Genomic DNA, 18774 nt, shown 5'->3' on the forward strand with positions numbered 1-18774 from the left:
TTCAATTCTCACTTCCTGCTAATAAGCACCCTTGGAGGCAACAGGCAATAGCCCAAGCTAGCTGAGTCCCTGCTTCCCACATGGAGACCTAGATAGAATTCCCAGCTCCTGGCTTTGGACCCCAGCCTGGGGCTACTGTAGATGCTTGGGAATGAATCAGCACATGGGAGTGTTCATTCTCTTTGTCTGTCTCTCTTGTGGTCCCCCAGCAGGCTGCTGTTTTCTCCTTCCCTTCCTGTAGAGTTTCATCAAGGTCATTCCCAACTGCTCTACACTTAACTCCTTACTGCTGCAGGCTTGGTCCCTGGGCCGGGGTTGTGAGCACCTCCACCAGTGGGGGAGCGACCAGCAAGCATAGCCACCCCTTTCTGAATTTCTTCCTTAAGGCAAGACACAGGTGAGAATTAGAAAAATGGAGACAAGCTTATGCTGGTGGAGATGTGAGATCAAAGGGAGAATAATTTCCCTAGCAGCTGCCAAGACCTAGTGCACCGAGATGCGTTCTTAAAAAAAAAAATGAAAAAGGAGACCCCTGAGGAACCTGCCATCATGGCAGGCCAGGACCCAAACCAAGGGCTGTGATTGCTGCAGGTGTTAGAACACCAAGGTTGGGCAGTTATTGGCAGGGCTTTAGTGTGTAGTTTACATTTGCTCTGTTTGTTATGCAATGTTACAACATCAATTAAGCTTCTTTGCTTTGCTCAGAGTGACAGACCCAGGAGAGCCGAAAAAACACGAAAGGGAGGTGTACAGATTCAGCATGCAGGATACTTAATGGCCTGGGTAAATCCATCCAACAACCTCCTGATTAAGGAGGACGCACTCCCCAGGGGGGACCTGGGAGAGCTACTGAGCCGGATGAAGCTGGCTGAGCCACAGCCACTTGTGGAACCAAGGACAGAATGTCACGGATGACTTCCAACGAGTGCCCTTTCCTGGGGAACAGTCCATTGTCAGAAAGTGAAAGCTTATTTTGCCACCAGCTCCTTTAAGCAAAAATGAAGTCTTAGTGGGTAAAACAACACTGATGAGCCCAACACTGCAGAGAGCCTCGAGGGTCAGATTGCACATCGCCTTTGGACTTGCTCTTCAGGCAGTTAAGCATTCACCAGAAAATCCCTTCTCTTTCGGCGGCTTCTCCAGGCGCATCGTTTCTGAGACCATTTTTTTTTTTCCCAGAAAGGAAACACAATAAGCCCCCACGCTTATCTGAAATGCCTCTTACCATTTCTGACTAATCTTTAACACTGTCCATTCTCCCCACCCTCAAGCCTCCACCATTAAATTAACAAAACGAAGGAAAGGAGGGGTACGGACCAAAACAGAGGCCCCTTGTGTTACTCAGCAAGAGTATGTGATTTGCAAGTTTCTAAAAAAAATTTTTTTAAAAAATCCTTTCTGCCCTGCTTATTTTGACAAAACTCCTTAACACTTCAAGCAATGAACTCCAGGGCATAAAAGTATAATCTGCAGAGAAAACCTTAATCCTCTATAGTAACCTATTTGAATCTCCTCGAACACATTGTTGTGTGTAGGCCTGCAGAATTAAGTCAATTGTTTGATCTGAGAAGAAAGGCAATTAGGGCTCTCTCTTGATCTTTCTGGTTGAATTCTAGTCGGGGGCAGCCACTGTTCCCAGCAGCTCCATTTGAGACCCCTGTTATTATAATCCTAGAGGTGAGCTAAGAGTTGCGCTGCATTTTCATTAGGAGTTATTATATCGGGAGTTTCAAATTGTGATGGACTAAGATTCAGCATACAAATGATTAGCTAGCTGCAGGGTTTGGCTAAGACCTGGAAACTTCCTCCTTAACCTGACAAATATTTCAGCAGCCGTAGGAAAACTTGGGGGAGCAGCAATTTCAACAATCAGACAGCTGTGTTGGTCCACTGCTGTGTTAACTGCAAAATGGGGGAGGAAGGGCTCTTCAAAATGACATTTCCTAAGCCAGGCATTTGGCCTAGCAGTTAAGAACCTGGATAAGACACCTGTATCCCACATCCAAGTGTTGAGTTCAGGGACTGCCTCCAGCCTGCACTTCTATTTTCCAGCTCATGCAGACCCCAGGAGGAAGCTGCGAGAACTCAAATCACTGGGTTCCTGCTTGGGGGACTGGAATGAGTTCTTGGCCAGTAGCATATGGCCCTACCCCAGACCCAGATATTGCAGGTATTGGCAAATGAACCAGCAGATGGGGTCTTGCTTGCTCTTTATTCCTGTCACTCTCCCTGTCTTTCTTCTTCTTCTTCTGTTTTATGACACATTTTAATAGGTACCGGGATTTCCTATCTCCTTCCCCAAGATTCTCTCCCCCCAACACACTGATTTCCCCTCTAGTTTTACAATGGGTATCTTTCATGTCTCCCTGTCTTTCAAATGGAAAAAAAAAAAAAAAACAACCAAGTGAGGCAATATCTCTGAGGCCATCGACAGTGCCAGACAGAGATCCAGAATATAGTTGTGGCTTCCAGAGCAAAGCAGGGGTTTTACCCTGATTTGTTCACCCAGAGCAGCTCCCCAATTTCTAAATAGGCACAGCACAGCAAGAGTAACCTAGCTGGAAATAAAGTGAGATGTTTTTGAACAGTGTGGTTATGTAAAACTGAATGAAAAGCATTTGTCCACAGCAAAACATATTGGAGAGGAAATAGCTGCTGGAGATTACGGGGGAAGGTGACAAAAGTCTGTCCCAAGCCACTGGCTAGTGCTGTCACTGATCATTGAGCCTTCCTAGGTTTCTGGACCCCTATCCTATCATCTATAATAAAGCCACTGGAGGTATTATTTGTCTGTCTTGTCTATTTTGAGTGCAGCCCCTGCCTTGCACAGGTGGAAACTCAACTGCAAACAAGATAAGACAAGCTCCTCTGCTTCCTGCTGAACACCCCTGGGTTCTCGCTATCCTGTTTCAGCACTTAGCCCTTGATCAGAACCAAATATGGGAGCCCCAGCATGGGTGAGCAGGCACCTGTCTCCAGTGGGTCATTCTCTTTGCCTTTGGCTCCAAGTTCTTGCAGGAGGACCACAGGGGGAAGACTGCCCTGTTGTCAGGTGCTGAGGCTTGTGCGAGACATGCAAGGAGGAGCTCACCAAGCAGTCATGAGGAACTTACAATGAGCCAGGCGCTATGCCAGGAGCCCATGGCTCCAAGGCAGATCAGTGATGGCACTTGCACACCGGTAAGGGAAGGCAGGTAAGGAACAGTGATAGTGCTGAGTGTTGACGTGGGAAAGAGCCCAAGAGGGTACATACTTGGTTTATATTTAAGTTCCAGGACAATATTGCAGAAGATAGTACCTGAGCTGAGGGCAAAAGAATGAGCAAACAAGAGATAATTAGGAAGGAGGTGGTTTATTATAGGCAGCACAAGTCCTAGAGGAGAGAGAAAACAGAATGGATTTATGCACCTGCAACTCATTTTGTAGCTCTGAAGAGTGGTCTGTGCAGGTGGGAGCCGCCGCCTTCTTCTGAGGGACCTTTAAGACCAACACAAAAATGTGTGCTTTGTTCTACAGACTACGGGAATGCTAACATACTGTAAACACCTAGGAGAATGAAGAGGTTAGCTGTTGAGAAAGGAAAGTGGAAAGTATGAAGAGCCAGAAAAGTTTGTGGAAGGCCCAGGGTGATGGCTCAGTGGCTAAATCCTTGCCTTGCAACATACCGGGACCCAGTATCCCATGTGGGTGCCAGTACATGTCCCGGCTGCTCCACTCCCCGTCCAGCTCCCTGCCTTGGACCTGAGAAGATAGCACAGGATGGCCCAAGGCTTTGCTTAGGATCCTGCACCCCTGTCAGACACCCGGAAGAAGCTCCTGCCTTCTGGCTTTGGATTGGCTCAGCTGCAGCCACTGTGGTCACTTGGGAAGTGACCCAGCAGATGGAAGACCATTGTGTCTCTCCTCTCTCTGTAAACCTGCCTTTCCAATGAAAATAAATAAATCTTAACCAAAAGTTTGTGTAATATACATACAATGAAAACAAAAAAAAACCCTGCATGTTTTGCCCCAAATAAATCTCTTTAGTTAAGCCCAATCCTCACAAACTTTCTGAAGTGCCCTCATACTAGCTTTCCCCTGCTGTACGTGGTTCAGGGTTAAGTCTAAATTTGGCAGACTCCTCTACTGCTGGTCCTGCTTCCTGCTAAGCAGCAGACCAGGAAGGCTTCAGAGTTCCTGGCTTTAGCCTGGCCCAGTCCCAACTTCCGTAGGCATGTGGGGAGTAAACCAACAAATTTTGGTTCTCTCTGCATCATCCTCACCCCACCCACTTTCCATCACAACCATCTATCACCTCCCCCAAACTGGAGAACAGCCTTGTTGAAATCATTATTAATGCTAGGAGAAATATTCCTGAAATACACATTTGCCCCCTAGTTTGAACCTAAACCTAGAATCAGGCTTTCAGATCGAATCCAGAGAATAAAGGAAATGAGACACAAAAGCAATGCATCACATCTTGCATGTAGGAAGTGCTGCATTTTCCAACTGAAATAAAAGAGTCGGCGAGCAGGGAGATTGTTATAACAATGACTGAGACCGTAAAATCCAGAAGTAATGTGTGAGTCATTAGGTGAACAAACCAACAATATCTATGAATATGTACTGGTTATTTAAAGCTAATAAGTGGTTTTTAATCATCGTTCTTACGTATCCTAACAGTTTTGAGTGAACAATTAATAGCAACCTGACGTGACTGAAAGCTTTCTGTCCTGGACTATATGATGAGTTAAGATCACCAGCCTGGTGACCCAAGTCAGCCCTCTATTCCAGAAACAATGAATTGTTCTTCCCTTGATCCTCTACACAGAACCTTGCTTACATGGATGCATGTGCTTCATTTTCCAACTGTGCATTCTGTAAGGACCAGGATATAATAGATGTTACAAATAATAATACATCTCAGAACGTCAGCACGTTTCTCAAAAGCTCTCATTCTAATGCAAGAACTTATGTCATGACTGTTACACATTGAAATTTCTTTTAATCCAAGAGGAGAGGCATTTCTGAACCCAAAGTAAACATGTCAGTATTTGCTTGGACCGGCAAATATTTAATTAGGGCTGTTAAGTGCCTGCTTCAAACAGTTGCATCAGTCCAGGCATTGCTAGCTGCTCTAAGGGAAAAATCCCCAAATCTCAGGGCCTTCACTTGTAGCTGTCTGCTTCTCAAAGTTTAAGCAGGATTCCACTAACAGTGTTGAGGGTAGAGAGTGGAGGTGGTGCTGAGGGAGAGTCCGAGGCTCATTAATGGGGCTTTCACAGTTCCCAGCCCCAAAGAACAACATCTAGCCAATCAGGGCAAAGAGAGGGGGAGCCGGCCAATCTCCTTTCCAACATCAGGTTTGGGAGCTTGTGGTCACCTTCAGGCACTGACCACGCAGCCTCATGTGAAGACGCTGGGCCCCAGGCAAGCAGACACTTCCTGCCCAGTAAATCTACAAGAGAATAAACATCTTTTGGGTCAGCTAACCATCTCTTTTATGCGTTGCTATCTTCAATGTTTTAACAGCTATACTGAAATAAATCAGGTCTGTTTCTGTGTATCTTCACTGCACCCTTCAAGAGATAATAAGGAGTAAGAAGGCTCTAGTGACAATATTTTCATTGTTGGCTATAAGAAAACTTTCTTTTTAAACAGGTCTTTGTTAAATAGGTCTTCATCCCTAGTTTAGAGTGGTTCCCTGAAACCCAAGTATAAAACAAAGTCTAGTCCCTTTGTAGAAGGTCATGCCATGATCCTTGTCTGATTTTATTGTTATGAGTACCAGAGATTAGCATCATTTAGAAAGCTCATTGCTCACTGTTCAGCAGGCTCAGCACCCAGCTGGCATGGGGAAGGGCATCACACGGCGACAAAGAGCTTCCGAAGCTCCTAAGGCCATCACAGGTGCACAATCCTTGTGACCTCTAATCAACCACCTCCCACTTATCATAAACATACAAGTGTCCAATGCAAGAACGTTCAGGAGACACATTGAAACCAGAGCAATAACAGAAATGTTACAAAAACTTGGCACAGTTGAGGAAGACAAAAGAAATAATATCCCTGAAAGAGCCAATTGGTCTAAGAAACTCATACAGAGACGAAGCTGTTCTGCTGAGAGGGGAGCTCTTTCAGTAGCATAAACTTATATAACATGCCTAGTTTCAAAGCAACCACACTGGAAGAGTTCTCTGTCTCCAATCTGTCGAAACACCACTCTTCTTTATACACCTCCACATGACGCGGGTGCTTTTCTTGGGCTTCAAAACTACATATCCAAGTGCCCATTCAGCATCTTTACAAACACATCCCACCCCAGCCCCAGCCCTTCCATCTCAGCACAATCAACTCAATGCTCATCTTCCCAAGGCTACATTTCTGAAAGCAGCTTGTGTCTCGACTGCACAGAAACATCCCCTGCCACGTTCTCATTTCCTTTCTGCTACCCCAGTCATCTTCAACAAGGGTGACTTTTGTCTCCAGAGGGCATCTGGAAATACCTGGAGACACTTTTTTGACAACAAGAAGGAAGGAGTGCCACTGGTATCGCATGGGGAAAAGCCAGTTGCCTTAGCCATTTTTTTCTTTGCTGGTAACACAATACCAGAAAATGTAAATTATTAAGAAGCTTATTTAGGCTCATAGTTCTAGTCCCAAATCAAGGGCTGCACCTGGTGACAGCCTTCCTGCCGTAACGTCCCAAGGCAGCACAGGGCACGGCCGTGTGAGGCAGGGAGCCAGAATCACAGCCACTCACTCTGACAGTGCCCCACTCTTGAGATAATGCATTGGTGAAGACAGATCCTTACAGTTCCTAAGTGGTCCCACTTCTTAATATGTCCTCACTGGGATTCAATTTCAACATGAGACCCAAAGGGAACAAACCATCAAGTCACAGTACCAGCAATGTACTTAAATACCTTCCACTGCACTGGATGCAGCTAAATACAAACCCCTCCAAGAAGAAAAGAATGACCTGGCTCTAAAAGTTGGTGGTGCCTTACCCTGCATTCTACAGGTTCTATGCTCCTCTGTCCCTTTTGAATCTAGTCCTTGCCGGTGCCCCCAATCCCAATGCCTTGTTTTGGTCCTTTCAGCCCAACTCTCATGGACTATCACAACAGACTCTGTCAAGGTTAAACCAATACAGGGCTGTGAGGTTTTTATGGTTTTGAGGGTCATGAAGGCAGAGCCTGCACAAGTGGAATTAATGCTGACACAAAAGAACCTAAAGAGGCCACCTGGACCCTTCCAAAGTGGGGACACTGTGAAAAGTGGGCCTCCACAGGCAACAAACTTGCCAGTTCCTTGATGTTCAACTCAGAGCCACCATAAGCGTGGGGAAAAAATTGCAACTCCTTTTCAGGTGAAGCACTTCTGTGGCTCCCAGCCCTGGTGCTCCTTGGAGTGTTCTCACCTCGCAGCCTCCTGCCCATCACCACAAGGCCCAGTGAAGTCAGGCGTTCACTTCTTCCTTGTCAAGCCCAGGTTAGGAAGCAAGCCTCTGTCTGCACACAACACCATTTGATTGTCTGCCTAACCAGACCCGGGGAGACTCGTGAGGAGGAGCCGCCCTGTTCAGCTTCTTTGACCAACACGTTCGAGTTAATGCAGGAACTTACCCTCTGGTTGGTTCTTGTCCTGTTCTGGAACTTGGGAGAAGACAATTGGGTTGGCTGGGCCAGAATCTGTGGTCACAGCAGCTTGCCGAGTTGTAGACTTTGGTTCTGGTCTCTTCACTGCTCTACATACCCCTGGCGGTAATCTGCCCCAGGGGTGCTTCAGACAGGTCCAACCAACAGAGGTACTCTAGTGCCTTCACAGGCCTCTCCAGAAAAGGCAAAGTCTAATAAAAATTCCTGAACAATAGGTTGGCTTAGGCACTACTCTGATTAACATTCAAGACTAGCTCAAGCATTTAAAAAGTGACTCAGAAGTGGGTGTTGGGCATACATAGATGCCCCTTGGTATATATGCAAGCCGTATCAGAATGCCTAGTTCTTCCACTAATGCATATCCTGGAGGCAGCAAGTGAGGGTCCAAATACTCAGGTCTCTGCCACTCATGGGGGAGATCCAGATCAAGTTCCAATCTCCTGGCGCGGCCTCATCCAGACATGGCTGTAGGGGCATATGTGAGTCAATCAGCAGGTGGAAGACTTCTCTCTTCCCTCCTCTACCTTCACATGGAGCTTGGTAAATTGTAACAAGCAGACGGTTCACCAGGAGGTCAGAGGGGCGTGGACAAAGCAAGGCCTGGCGCCCGCAGCTGTCCGCCAGCTCCTGGCGGAGCATAGAGGCCTGGCTGGTACACACCACTGACTGCACCACTTGCCTGGCCCAATGGCACTTCGTGTCTCTCTAGAATTTGGCATGGAAGGCCTTGGCATGCCTGGGCTGCCTGCTCCTCCATCCTGACCCGCATTTCCGTCACCAGCTCACACACCTTGTCCTTGTGGTTGACGGGCGGCCCGGCTGCTTTACCTTCTGGTGACAATGTAACCGCTTGCTCCAGGCTGTGCACACTCTCTCAGCGGCTAGTGGGCTGGCCGGCCAGGTTGCTTTAAGGTGGCGTCCTGCAGACGGCCTTCCTCCACCGGCACCCCGAGGCTCCCCGGCGTGGTTCCTACACTGCCTGGCGCTCCTACAGGCCCTCGGTGTTTTTACGCAGCAATCGCTTGCGCAGGTGCAAAGCGCGCACAGCGCCTCCAAGTGGCTCGTGCACCTCGCGGCTGCGCAAACCCTCCTCTCAGCCTCCAGCCGCGCCTGCGCAGGCTGGAGCACCTGGGCATTGCGTACCTGTGTTCCTTCTGCCACAGGGCTCAGCGTCTCATCCAGCTGCGACTTGTAAGCCTTTTACCTCCTTCATGAACTCTTCCATTAGCATCCTGAGGTACAGCAAGGCAGTAGGGAGAAGGACTTAGGGTGTAGATGCGCTGGGCGAGACAGAGGGTTCCGAGGGAAGAGGTAAAGGAGACTCGGCCCAGCGGAGATGAAGACAGGCAGAGCACGGGGTCAGGGAGAAGGGACTCGGGAAGGACGGTGAGGGCACAGGAAGAAAGAATCGCTTCCAAAGAAAAGAAGAAAATAATTCAAATGGTCTCTGCTTTGCATTCCTCACGTAACTTCAGTGCAGACTGCGCCCCTGTGGGTGGGCGATGTGCCATGACCCCTCACCCCAGCCCCGGCCGCCATGTTCTCCTAGCATCTCTGTTGCGAAACAGGGGGCTTAGGAACACCTGGTATTTTTCTTCTGTCGTTACTTTACTCATCTGAAAAGCAGCGTTGCAGAAAGACAATGAGAAAGAGAGCTTCCATTTCCTGGTTCACTACCCAAATTGTAGCAAGAGCTAGGGCTGGGCCAGCCTGAAGCCAGGAGCCAGGAACTTCCTCCAGGTCTCCCTCGTGTGCCAAGGGACCCAGGTACTTAAGGAAATCTTATTTCTCAGGCACATTAGCAGGATCTGGATAGGAAATGGAGAAGCTGGGACTCAAAGTGGCGCTGGTGGCAGCTTAAGGTGCTACACCACAGTGCTAGCTCTAGGAAACCCTCTTGTAAGACTGTAAATCTCAAGAAACTCTTTGAGAGTTCTTCTCTCCTGTGCCTGGGTGTGTGAGCATACACCGAGGCACATCCTCCAGAATTATGTGGCAGCCCTGGCCGTGCAAGTAACTGCTCACAATCTACACAGCTTTTGTTAGACTGAATAATAAATTATGATAGATCCACAATCAACATAGAAGACAGGCCCTTATACACAGCCAGCAACAAGTATCTGGTGTAAATCTGGATTTGCTGCTGATACGCAGGCTATATTTAGCTCGCAAACGAAAGGCTACAGAAGCCACCTGTCCGGTATCCTTTTTGAAACACGGCTCAGTTCCTGTGTAGACACCCGTTCACGCACCGAAAATCTTCCAGGGTACAGAAGTTCTCTGAGTGACAGAATCCTCAGTGATTCATTTTCTGCTTATGTGTTCTACTTTCCCCACAAGATTTTTCAAGTGTTATTTGTTTCTTTTGCTTTCCAACAAAAGTAATAACACCATATTAGTCTTCCACAGTGCGCAGGTAACATTTAACAGCTATACAGGTTAACAATCTCCCAGATGCCTGGGCGATGTCACTCTTTTTCTCCTCTCCATCTAAAGGCAGATCTTTCTTGGGAGAGTCCCAGACAACTGACCTCTCTGCCTCAGTGTCCCTGAGAGTGGTCCTGAAGGAGCACACAGCAATAATGAATGAAAACACATCTGTTTTACAAAGAAGTTGTCCTTTATTAATAAGAAAACACTGTGCAGATTAAAGTAACATTTTGTTTCAAATGTTACAGCTTTTAATGTCATGTTAGCCCTTTTGGGGGGGGGGTCACTTACAAAATCCAATAAAAGTGACGACTGCTCCCCTTTGCTTGCACCCCTGCCCCAACGCCAAATCCCTGCCACACAAATAAAGCTGAAGAAGATTTCAGAAGGCTCGGAGCCATGCCTGACGTCCGTCTGTGAGCTGCTTGGAGGGCCCGCTGGCTGTCATGGCTCCTTCTCTAGTCCAACCATTCCAAGAACATGAGTGACACACATCTACCCACGCCTACTAAGTGCGAAAATGTTAGATGCCTTCTACAAAGGACTCACTGCCTAGAAAAAGGTAACTTCAATATTTAGGGCAGAGAATTTGACAAACATCCAGATGAAAGCTGAAAATACAGCAAATAATCCAGAGATTTTCAAAAGTATAGATATTACTACAATGGAGCCCAAATATTGGGAAAAGGTGAGTTTCTCACCTGCCCACCCTAAGTCTGGGGTCATGATCTGAGACAGTGATAGAAAAACAGGATCTATTCCACGGAGAGGATGATTTCTTGAATTTTATTATCCAAGAGCTTGGGGACCATAAGGGACTAAATGCACATCCACCACCATCAGGGTTTCCATTACACAGAAATCAAATACTATGTAATAAAGGTCACTCAGCTAACAACAGAATATCACATCAGTAAAACAACAATGGTGATTTGACACTGTTTCATTTCAATGGGCACACTCCATTCAGTGTCTGCAGGAAAACTAGGCTAGGTCTCAATGGGCAGCAGTCACAGTTATTAAGCAAGTAAACACACGGCCACTTCCACGCCCTCCTTTATTTCTTTATGTCTTCAGTCTCATCTGGCTCCCGCTCCTGATGCTCTCTTTCCCACCTCATTTCCTTTAACTCTTGTCTGTATTTCCGTTCAATGAACCGCTTCTGATGGGCCATCTGGGGAAAGTTATCTGGCACAAGGAGACATATTTTATACTTAATAAAGGATAGCACTAGTGCGAAGAATGATGCAAAACAATTACATACACATACAAATACATAGTCCTATGGCATGAATACAGCTGAATTTTGTTAGGCAAGAGAAAAAAAAAAGCCTCATTTTACTCCATGGTTCTTTTGTAATTCAGAAACCCATTGGAGATTTGGATTGATCAATTCCGGATTTCAACGTTGGAGGCTGTCTTAACAATGCAGTATAATGGAAGTGGATTTATAATACAGCAAGTTTTCAAAGTATCTGTCCCCACCCCCATTTCACACCAGGTTGAAGGGACAGGGACATGGGCAGGGTGGTAGGAAGAATATCTGAGAGATGGTGGAGGAAAGCCCTTATATGCAAGAGAGCCAGTGATTATCAAACAACAGAGGAACACAGCATCTGTACTATGTCTGAAATAAAATCAATAAAATCCTACCCCCTTAAATACAAAGACTCCTTTCTAGAGTATAAATCACAGGTTTTAAATGCTGCAAGTATTTTTTTCTTTTCTTCTTCCTTTTTTTTTTTTTAGTAAAAAGAGCATTAGTACCACAAGCTTATACAAAATGAATTCCATTGCTCCAGGAAATTTTATTATAAAGTTGATTTTGCATTTAAAAGAACCTCAGTCTTCAGGTCTAACCACTATCCTGACAGCCTATTCCTAAGAGGTAAATGTATCCCGCATATACATGTGTATACACAATGGAAATCTACATGTATAGTACACAGATGTGTCCATGTTTATAATGTGAGAGTACAGCACAGGTGTGTCTCAATGGGAACATTTTTTTCAGTTCTCTTATAAGCATTTTTCCATAATAAAATATTCAAGTACTTTATTTTAATGGCTGCAAAAGAATACATTTGGCTATAGCACCAAATATGGTCCTTTCTGCCTATTTTTGTAAATAAAGTTTTATTAGAACACAGACACATCCCTTAGGTTTTTCACTTTCCATGTCTGTGCACAACCACAGCCAAGCTGAGTAACAGGGACAGAGACTGCATGCTCTGTGAAGCCTAACATACTTACATTTGAGCATTAAAGAGAATCTCTGGCAACCCCAGGGATGTATCATTTCTCTACTGTTGACACACAGTTCACATTTCTGTTTTGCTTTGCTACTGTAGAACAAGCTGCTGTGATTACTATGGTGTACACTTTTCCTCTCTGGTCCATAACTCCAGTGATTTCTTTAGGCTTGAACCCAGAAGTGAAATCTCTGGATCAAAGGGCGTGGGTTTCTCTTAGGACCTGATAATATGCTGTCAAATTGCTTTCTAGGAGGTTAAACAGTTCATTCCTCCCAGTATGTTTAGGCAGGTCTGTCTTGGAATAAGCGACTTCTCCATTACTGGTTGATAGTTGAAAACTAACAAACCAAAAGCTCAAATATAACCTTTAATGACTTTATAAGTGGAAAATGAAATCTCACTTTTATTTCAACATGTTATTGTGCATTAACACGCATCATGAATTTAAAAAAAAAAGGTCCCATCAGAGTCAACTCTCTGTGAGGGGCCGGGATTGTAGGGCAGTGGTTAAATGACTGCCTGCAAAACCGGTATCCCATACGGGTACCAGATCGAGACCCAGCTACTCCACTCCTGATCCAGCTCCCTGCTAATGTTCCTGGGAAAGCAGCAGAAGATGACACAAGTGCCTGGGTCACTGCAGGAGACCTGGAGGAAGTTCCAGGTTTCTGGCTTCAGTCTGGCCTGGCTTTGGTGGCCACTTGGGGAATGAACTACAAATGGAAGTTTTCTCTGTGTGTCTCCTCCATCTTTCTCTATAACTCTTTTCAAATCAATAAAAAATAAATCTTAAAAACAAAAAAGCAAATAAACAAAAAACCTCTCAGTAAGATTCCAGGGGTGCTAAATTGACAGTACTATCTTCTTCTGCACGCCCCCACCCGCCTAACCAACCTCCGCACCCAGACAGAAAGCTACTACCTGCTCGTTTCCTTATGCTCTTGGGCCTCTGGCCTTTCCTGGAATCTCTCTCCCACAGCCAGGAATCCTGGACCCCTTCCATTTTAGTTTCCCGCACTTGCCCTCTCCTACCTCTTTCAGCTGGGTACTTAGAGCATAATACAATTGCCTAGTCATGTTGTGCCCACAGGTTCTGCTCTTAAGTACAAGAGACAGCAGAGGAAAAATCCCTGTTCTCATGTCTTCAGGATAAAAAAGACTAAGCAGTTCCCTACATGGTCAATTGTGTAACTGAAGTTTCCCCAGCCCACTTTCCGGGATCCATCCCATCGAAATGAAAGCACCAATATGCAGACAATTACTACTAACAACACTAGAAGTAAACAAATAAACAGCAAGAACAAAAGAGAAAGTGTCCACTAAGAGTAAAGAGGTTGAAGAAAACATAACACACCCCACTTAGCAGGAAATAGCATTTAGCATTAACAAAGAGGAACAGGAGTCAGTGTGTAGAACAGCAAGGCTGCCCATCGTACACTATCAAACAAGACAGACCGAGAAGCATAAAGATAGCATCCCATTTCCATCAAGCAATGACTAGGACAAAGAAAAAAATAAAAGCCTTCACATATCTATACTAGTAGGTCTGTACACATTTTAAAAGGAGAGAGAAATACACAGAAGGGGACCTACACCTAGGCTGAGGGTAGGGCTCTATAGAAAAAAGAAAAGTCAACATCAAAATGCACTTGGGCAATGCATTCTTTTTAAGATTATAGACCTTTTTATACATATCTCACATTCTACCACACTGTGTGCAGAATAATTATGAAGAAAACAAGATCACATTTTATCAGTACTTACCATTTTTCTACTTCCTCATTTTCTTTCCTTAGAATACTCATTACATTATGAACATATAATTACAGAAAAGAGACAGGCTTACATTTTTCAAGTGCATCCATCGCAGCTCCCATTTCTGCTTGTTGAATACTATTAAACACAATCAAGGTGAAACATACTTTAATGGGTTTTTTTTTTTCTTTTTGAAAAATCACAAGGTATGGCTACAAATTATTCAGGCAGATTTTCATGTCTAAAGCACAAAATTCCATGATTATTTCCACTATCTGATACAGAATTACACAGATAGGAACATACACAAGCCCGGGTTGAAAGGTCATTGATTTGCACAAAGCCCATTGAAGTTGCACATTCTGCACTTTGACTACTACACTAAAATGCCTTCCAATTAATTTAGGTTTGAAGTATTTCTTGCTGAAGTTTGAATACCCTCACAGTGCAGTTTACAGGGGAAAAGAAAAAGACAGGCTTCAAATCGCTTCTCAGTTTAATGCACAGATTGAAAAAAAAAATCAAAGAGAGTACACATAATTTTCTTCATCCAAAGATGTATTTCCACAATGTTAGGATGAGAAACCAGATGTCCAGCAGCTGCATCACACATGGTGCAAGACATCCTGGATGCCTGGATGGCCTATGTCTTCTGCTGTATATGTAGAATGAGGCAGACCTCACTCGGGAACCAGGTAATGTGGGTCTCTCGAGGTGCCAAAGCCCCATTTGTGATGGCATTTCCACTGGCCAACACCAACTTTCCAATATGGTTACCCTAAGATTTTCTATTCTCTAACTCAACACAGAATACAGAGACTAGAAATACCAGGTAGGGACCTCTCAGATGCCTAGGATGTTCATGCAAGGAAATCGAAAGTGACTTCCTCTCATACCTTGGTCCTTTCCCACAGCCAATTCTTTCTCCTTTGAAATAAACAGCCACAGTGTAGGTTCTCGCATGGGAAGGTCCCACAGTCTGCAGAGTTCTGGAAGGGGAAGTGCCACTTAATTATTGTTGCTATTACACAACCAGAAAATCCACATGCTAAAACAGACTGCTAGTCAGAGGAAGATCAAAATAACAAGAAAAGTGACACTGACAGAAAAGTGAAAGGGCTAAGTTTTTGATCTCCTAATAAACAGAGCTTTAAGTAGGACATTCAAATACTCTTTATATATTTATTTGCTTTGTTTACAAAGTAATGTGAATGGCATCTGAAAGCTAATAGTGAAAGGTAAAACACTTTAAAAAAAAGTGTGCATATAGTGACTAGAACAGCTTCAGTCTGTTTATTGTTTTCCAGTCACAAGCACAGCTACAAACAGCACCTATATGGGTAAGATACCCCTCGTTATACCTGAATGGTTTTACATCCTTCCTAGATTCTTTTTAATATCTGGTGTCTTATCTAAAAGATCCAGAAATGTATTTAATTTCTGCATCGTCTAAGATCATTTCCAAGGCACGTTGTGAGCCTAAGCATGCGAAGCAATCACCAAAAAACAAAGCTCCAGGTACTCTGCATTTTAGTGACGTGGTGCAGATTTCAGATGCTGCAGAACTGGTAACTTCATGGAAAGGGGAAATTAAAAGCAGCTAACAAAGTAATCTTGAAGAAACTATGTAAAACAACCCCCTCAATCTTGATTAAAAAATAGAAGAAGAAGAACAAACCCATCTTGTACTTTCATTTGGGGGATTTATGAGACGGGAGCACAGTAATTTCCTTCGTGTTTATAAACACGCAGGGATGAAAGTGGCCAGCCGGCTTCTTTAAGGTAGTGCTTATTACAGTAATCATACCCGTGCCATGGGAAGTTTATCATCCTCACATTATTTATTGAACCTTAATTATCACTTTGATGAGGAAATACTTTAAGCCTCTCATATAATACAGTTTGGATATCCATTATGCTTATTAGACACATATTAGAGTGCTATTTCTAAACATTTGAGCTTTTTTCCCCTCCCATAAATAAAGGAAACATTGTTTAGCAATGACAGCTTCTTGGCACCGCTTTACTGTGCCGCAGTGGGTGACTCAACCTTGTCTTGGCCTCAGGTTTTCTTTGGGCAAAGAAAGCCTATAAAGTGTTGTGATTATTAAGTAAAAACATGAAAAAGGATTTAAAATTCCCAGCTGCCACTCTGGTGCTTTTGCTGCAGTATTTTGTAGTTTGACAAAGTCCAAAGGCAGGGAGAGGGCTTATTCTACATAGAACATATCATACAGTTGTATGTGCTTGCAACCATCTGTATACACAGACATGTGACAAAGCAGTATGGAAACTAGATTAGCAAACATCCCTAAATCACATATCCAAATAGTACCTTGGAACACAACCCATGTATTTCAATAATCCTCTCTGAAACCTCCTTCTGAATTAACGCAAGCGAATTACAAGATAATCACCTAACTTCAGAGTCCACCACCACTTTCATCAAAACCAATGTTGTGTGGTGTGGGGAATGACTATTCGCTTGCATTCCTTTGGAACAGTTTTCAGCTACCACTCAAAGCATAAAGGACTCAAAAGAACACGCCATCTTCTGATTAAAACTTGGGACAAGAAAAGGTTCAGCTCTCTGAGTAGCCCAACAGCCCTGCTTCTTACAGCCTCCATGCAGGGACTTGGCCTGTCGGCCAGCTCACAGAGACAGGGCCAATGGGGACCAATACTGCAGCTACTACAATCTTCTAGTCTGGGTGCAGAGCCTAGACAAGTGACAAGATAAACACAAGGGTACTTTCAAAAGTCTGTGGACAGGGGAAATTAAAAGGTAAGTTTATTCTGGTATAAAACCACTTTGAAACCCATGCACAGGTTTTTCAAAATAGAGCTTTTCCAGGAACTTTTGAAGATGCTGCATGCATCCACCTTTGTTGATGTCATCATCATGGCAGGTCTTCCCACCAGGCAGAGGTTCTTGGAGAATATTAGACAAAAGGGAGTGGAGAGCTAGTGAAGCGAGATTTACTGGGTTGTGGCTAGGAACTGGAGGCCCACAGAGTTTCTGTATTGGAGCCAGATTCACACCTGGCAGTCAGGAAGTCCCAATCCCGAGCCCTTGCAAGGATTACTTACCCCAGCGGCCTCTCAGGCTGCCCTGGCCTGCGGCCCCGCGGGCAGCGAGCACTTACTTGTAGAGGGGGATGTCTGGCTCTTTGCCTTCTGTCCTGAGCGTCAAGCAGCACTGCTGCAGCTGGGACTTGGGGTCGTTCCAGTCCTGATTCAAAATGAACTCCTGGAGTGAGCCCCAAGGAAGGGTTTAGTAATGACAACTGGAATCTCAAAGGAGACAACTTAAACTTTATATGAACTTACTTTTTTTTTTATGAACTTACTTTTAATCGTGGAAAGAAACAGACATTCATGAAAGTATGAACATATTCCAAATCCTTATCTATGTACAGCGCTGCAATAAATGCTGAAAAAAAAATCACAAATGCAAAAATAAACCACAACTCACTGCCTCCTAGCAAGCACAAAGTGTAAGAGACCTAGTCTTTTAAAGTAAGGTTTTATAAAAACATTAAAAGTCCAGGCCCACTTTTTTTATTTTTTTCATTTCCTAACACAACCATTCCAGCTTTCTTCAAACAAGATACTGCACTTAACAGATACAGCAATATAGATGTGTGATTAAGATGCAAAAGCCTAACAGGACCAAGCTCAAACTGCACTTAGCCAAGGGTTGAATGGATGGTTCATGTCCGACAGAAATGCTGCTGTAGAACAGGGAAAAAAATCTAGGAACACAACCATGCTGGCATCAAGTGAACCAAGTGATTAAGCTGAAGACCAGAGGTGACACTGGAACAAGCCTGGGCCCTGCCACTCTCCACATCAGTTAGGTGACAGTCCATGTACTAAAGCTCTGTGCTAGACCACATCAACACAGAAAGAAATGGCATCACTGAAAGAGTCAATCTCCTCAAACCAAGAGAAAGTTAATTCTGGGCTTCATGACAGCATAACAATCCATTCAATGTTGCATTAATAAATGATGATCTCAAAGATGACTGCAATAAAAGGTACCTTAATCAAGCAAATAAATGATGCATTTTAAAAAGAATAAAAATAGCTCTCACTGAGCTGTTGTAAAGGACAACAAAAGCCAGTGACACATATCTCAACTACATTTTTATTTAATCTTTATCTTCAAATTCCTTTTCTCTAGTTAAAAAAGTTTTTGTTAAATTCCTTAGCAGATTGCCACTGCATGCTGGAAATAAGCTGGCTTTGCACGGTAGACTTTAACAACTGTATATAATTCCTATTGACAAAATACCATAACATGAAAAGAAAAGTTTTAAGGCCCAGTGAATTATTTGCTTCCTTTGAAGTAACAACGGAAACAATAAAATTATGTGTATAATTCTTTAGTTAGCACTAATAAAATTATTTATAATGGTTCCATAGCACATCAGAAACTGAAACAGATGATTTTTGTTCATATAGCTTTGTACTCATTCAAATCAAATGGATAACTGATTTAGTGTTTTACTAAGCTACCCATCTTTCCTTTGTGCCCCATATGAAGACTGCCCAAGGCAGAAAAGCTGTTTCACAAACACCAACCTTCAAAATCTGTTGCTATTTCACAAAGGGTTGGGATGGCTAAGTGTCAGGATGGAGGGGTGGGAGACAGGTACCAGTGAACATAGTGCAAACATAAAATTCACTAT

General features: G+C 44.1%; 1 protein-coding gene across 1 annotated transcript in view; it reads right to left on the reverse strand.

The window, feature by feature from the left end:
- Nucleotides 1-10348: 10348 nt before the first annotated feature.
- The window catches only part of DROSHA (drosha ribonuclease III), a 99897-nt gene continuing 91471 nt past the window's right edge, over nt 10349-18774 (reverse strand). Inside the window, exons 30-34 of the mRNA XM_040977429.1 lie at nt 17431-17513; nt 17227-17330; nt 14977-15069; nt 14172-14218; nt 10349-11258 (exon numbers count right to left, since the gene is read on the reverse strand). Of these exons, the coding sequence (XP_040833363.1) occupies nt 11128-11258; nt 14172-14218; nt 14977-15069; nt 17227-17330; nt 17431-17513 (458 nt within the window). The 3' untranslated portion in view covers nt 10349-11127. The remainder of the gene's footprint in view (nt 11259-14171; nt 14219-14976; nt 15070-17226; nt 17331-17430; nt 17514-18774) is intronic.

This window comes from Ochotona curzoniae, unplaced genomic scaffold (genome assembly GCF_017591425.1).
Source record: "Ochotona curzoniae isolate NIBS_2020 unplaced genomic scaffold, NIBS_Ocur_1.0 contig_2754, whole genome shotgun sequence".
Classification (NCBI taxonomy): domain Eukaryota; kingdom Metazoa; phylum Chordata; class Mammalia; order Lagomorpha; family Ochotonidae; genus Ochotona; species Ochotona curzoniae.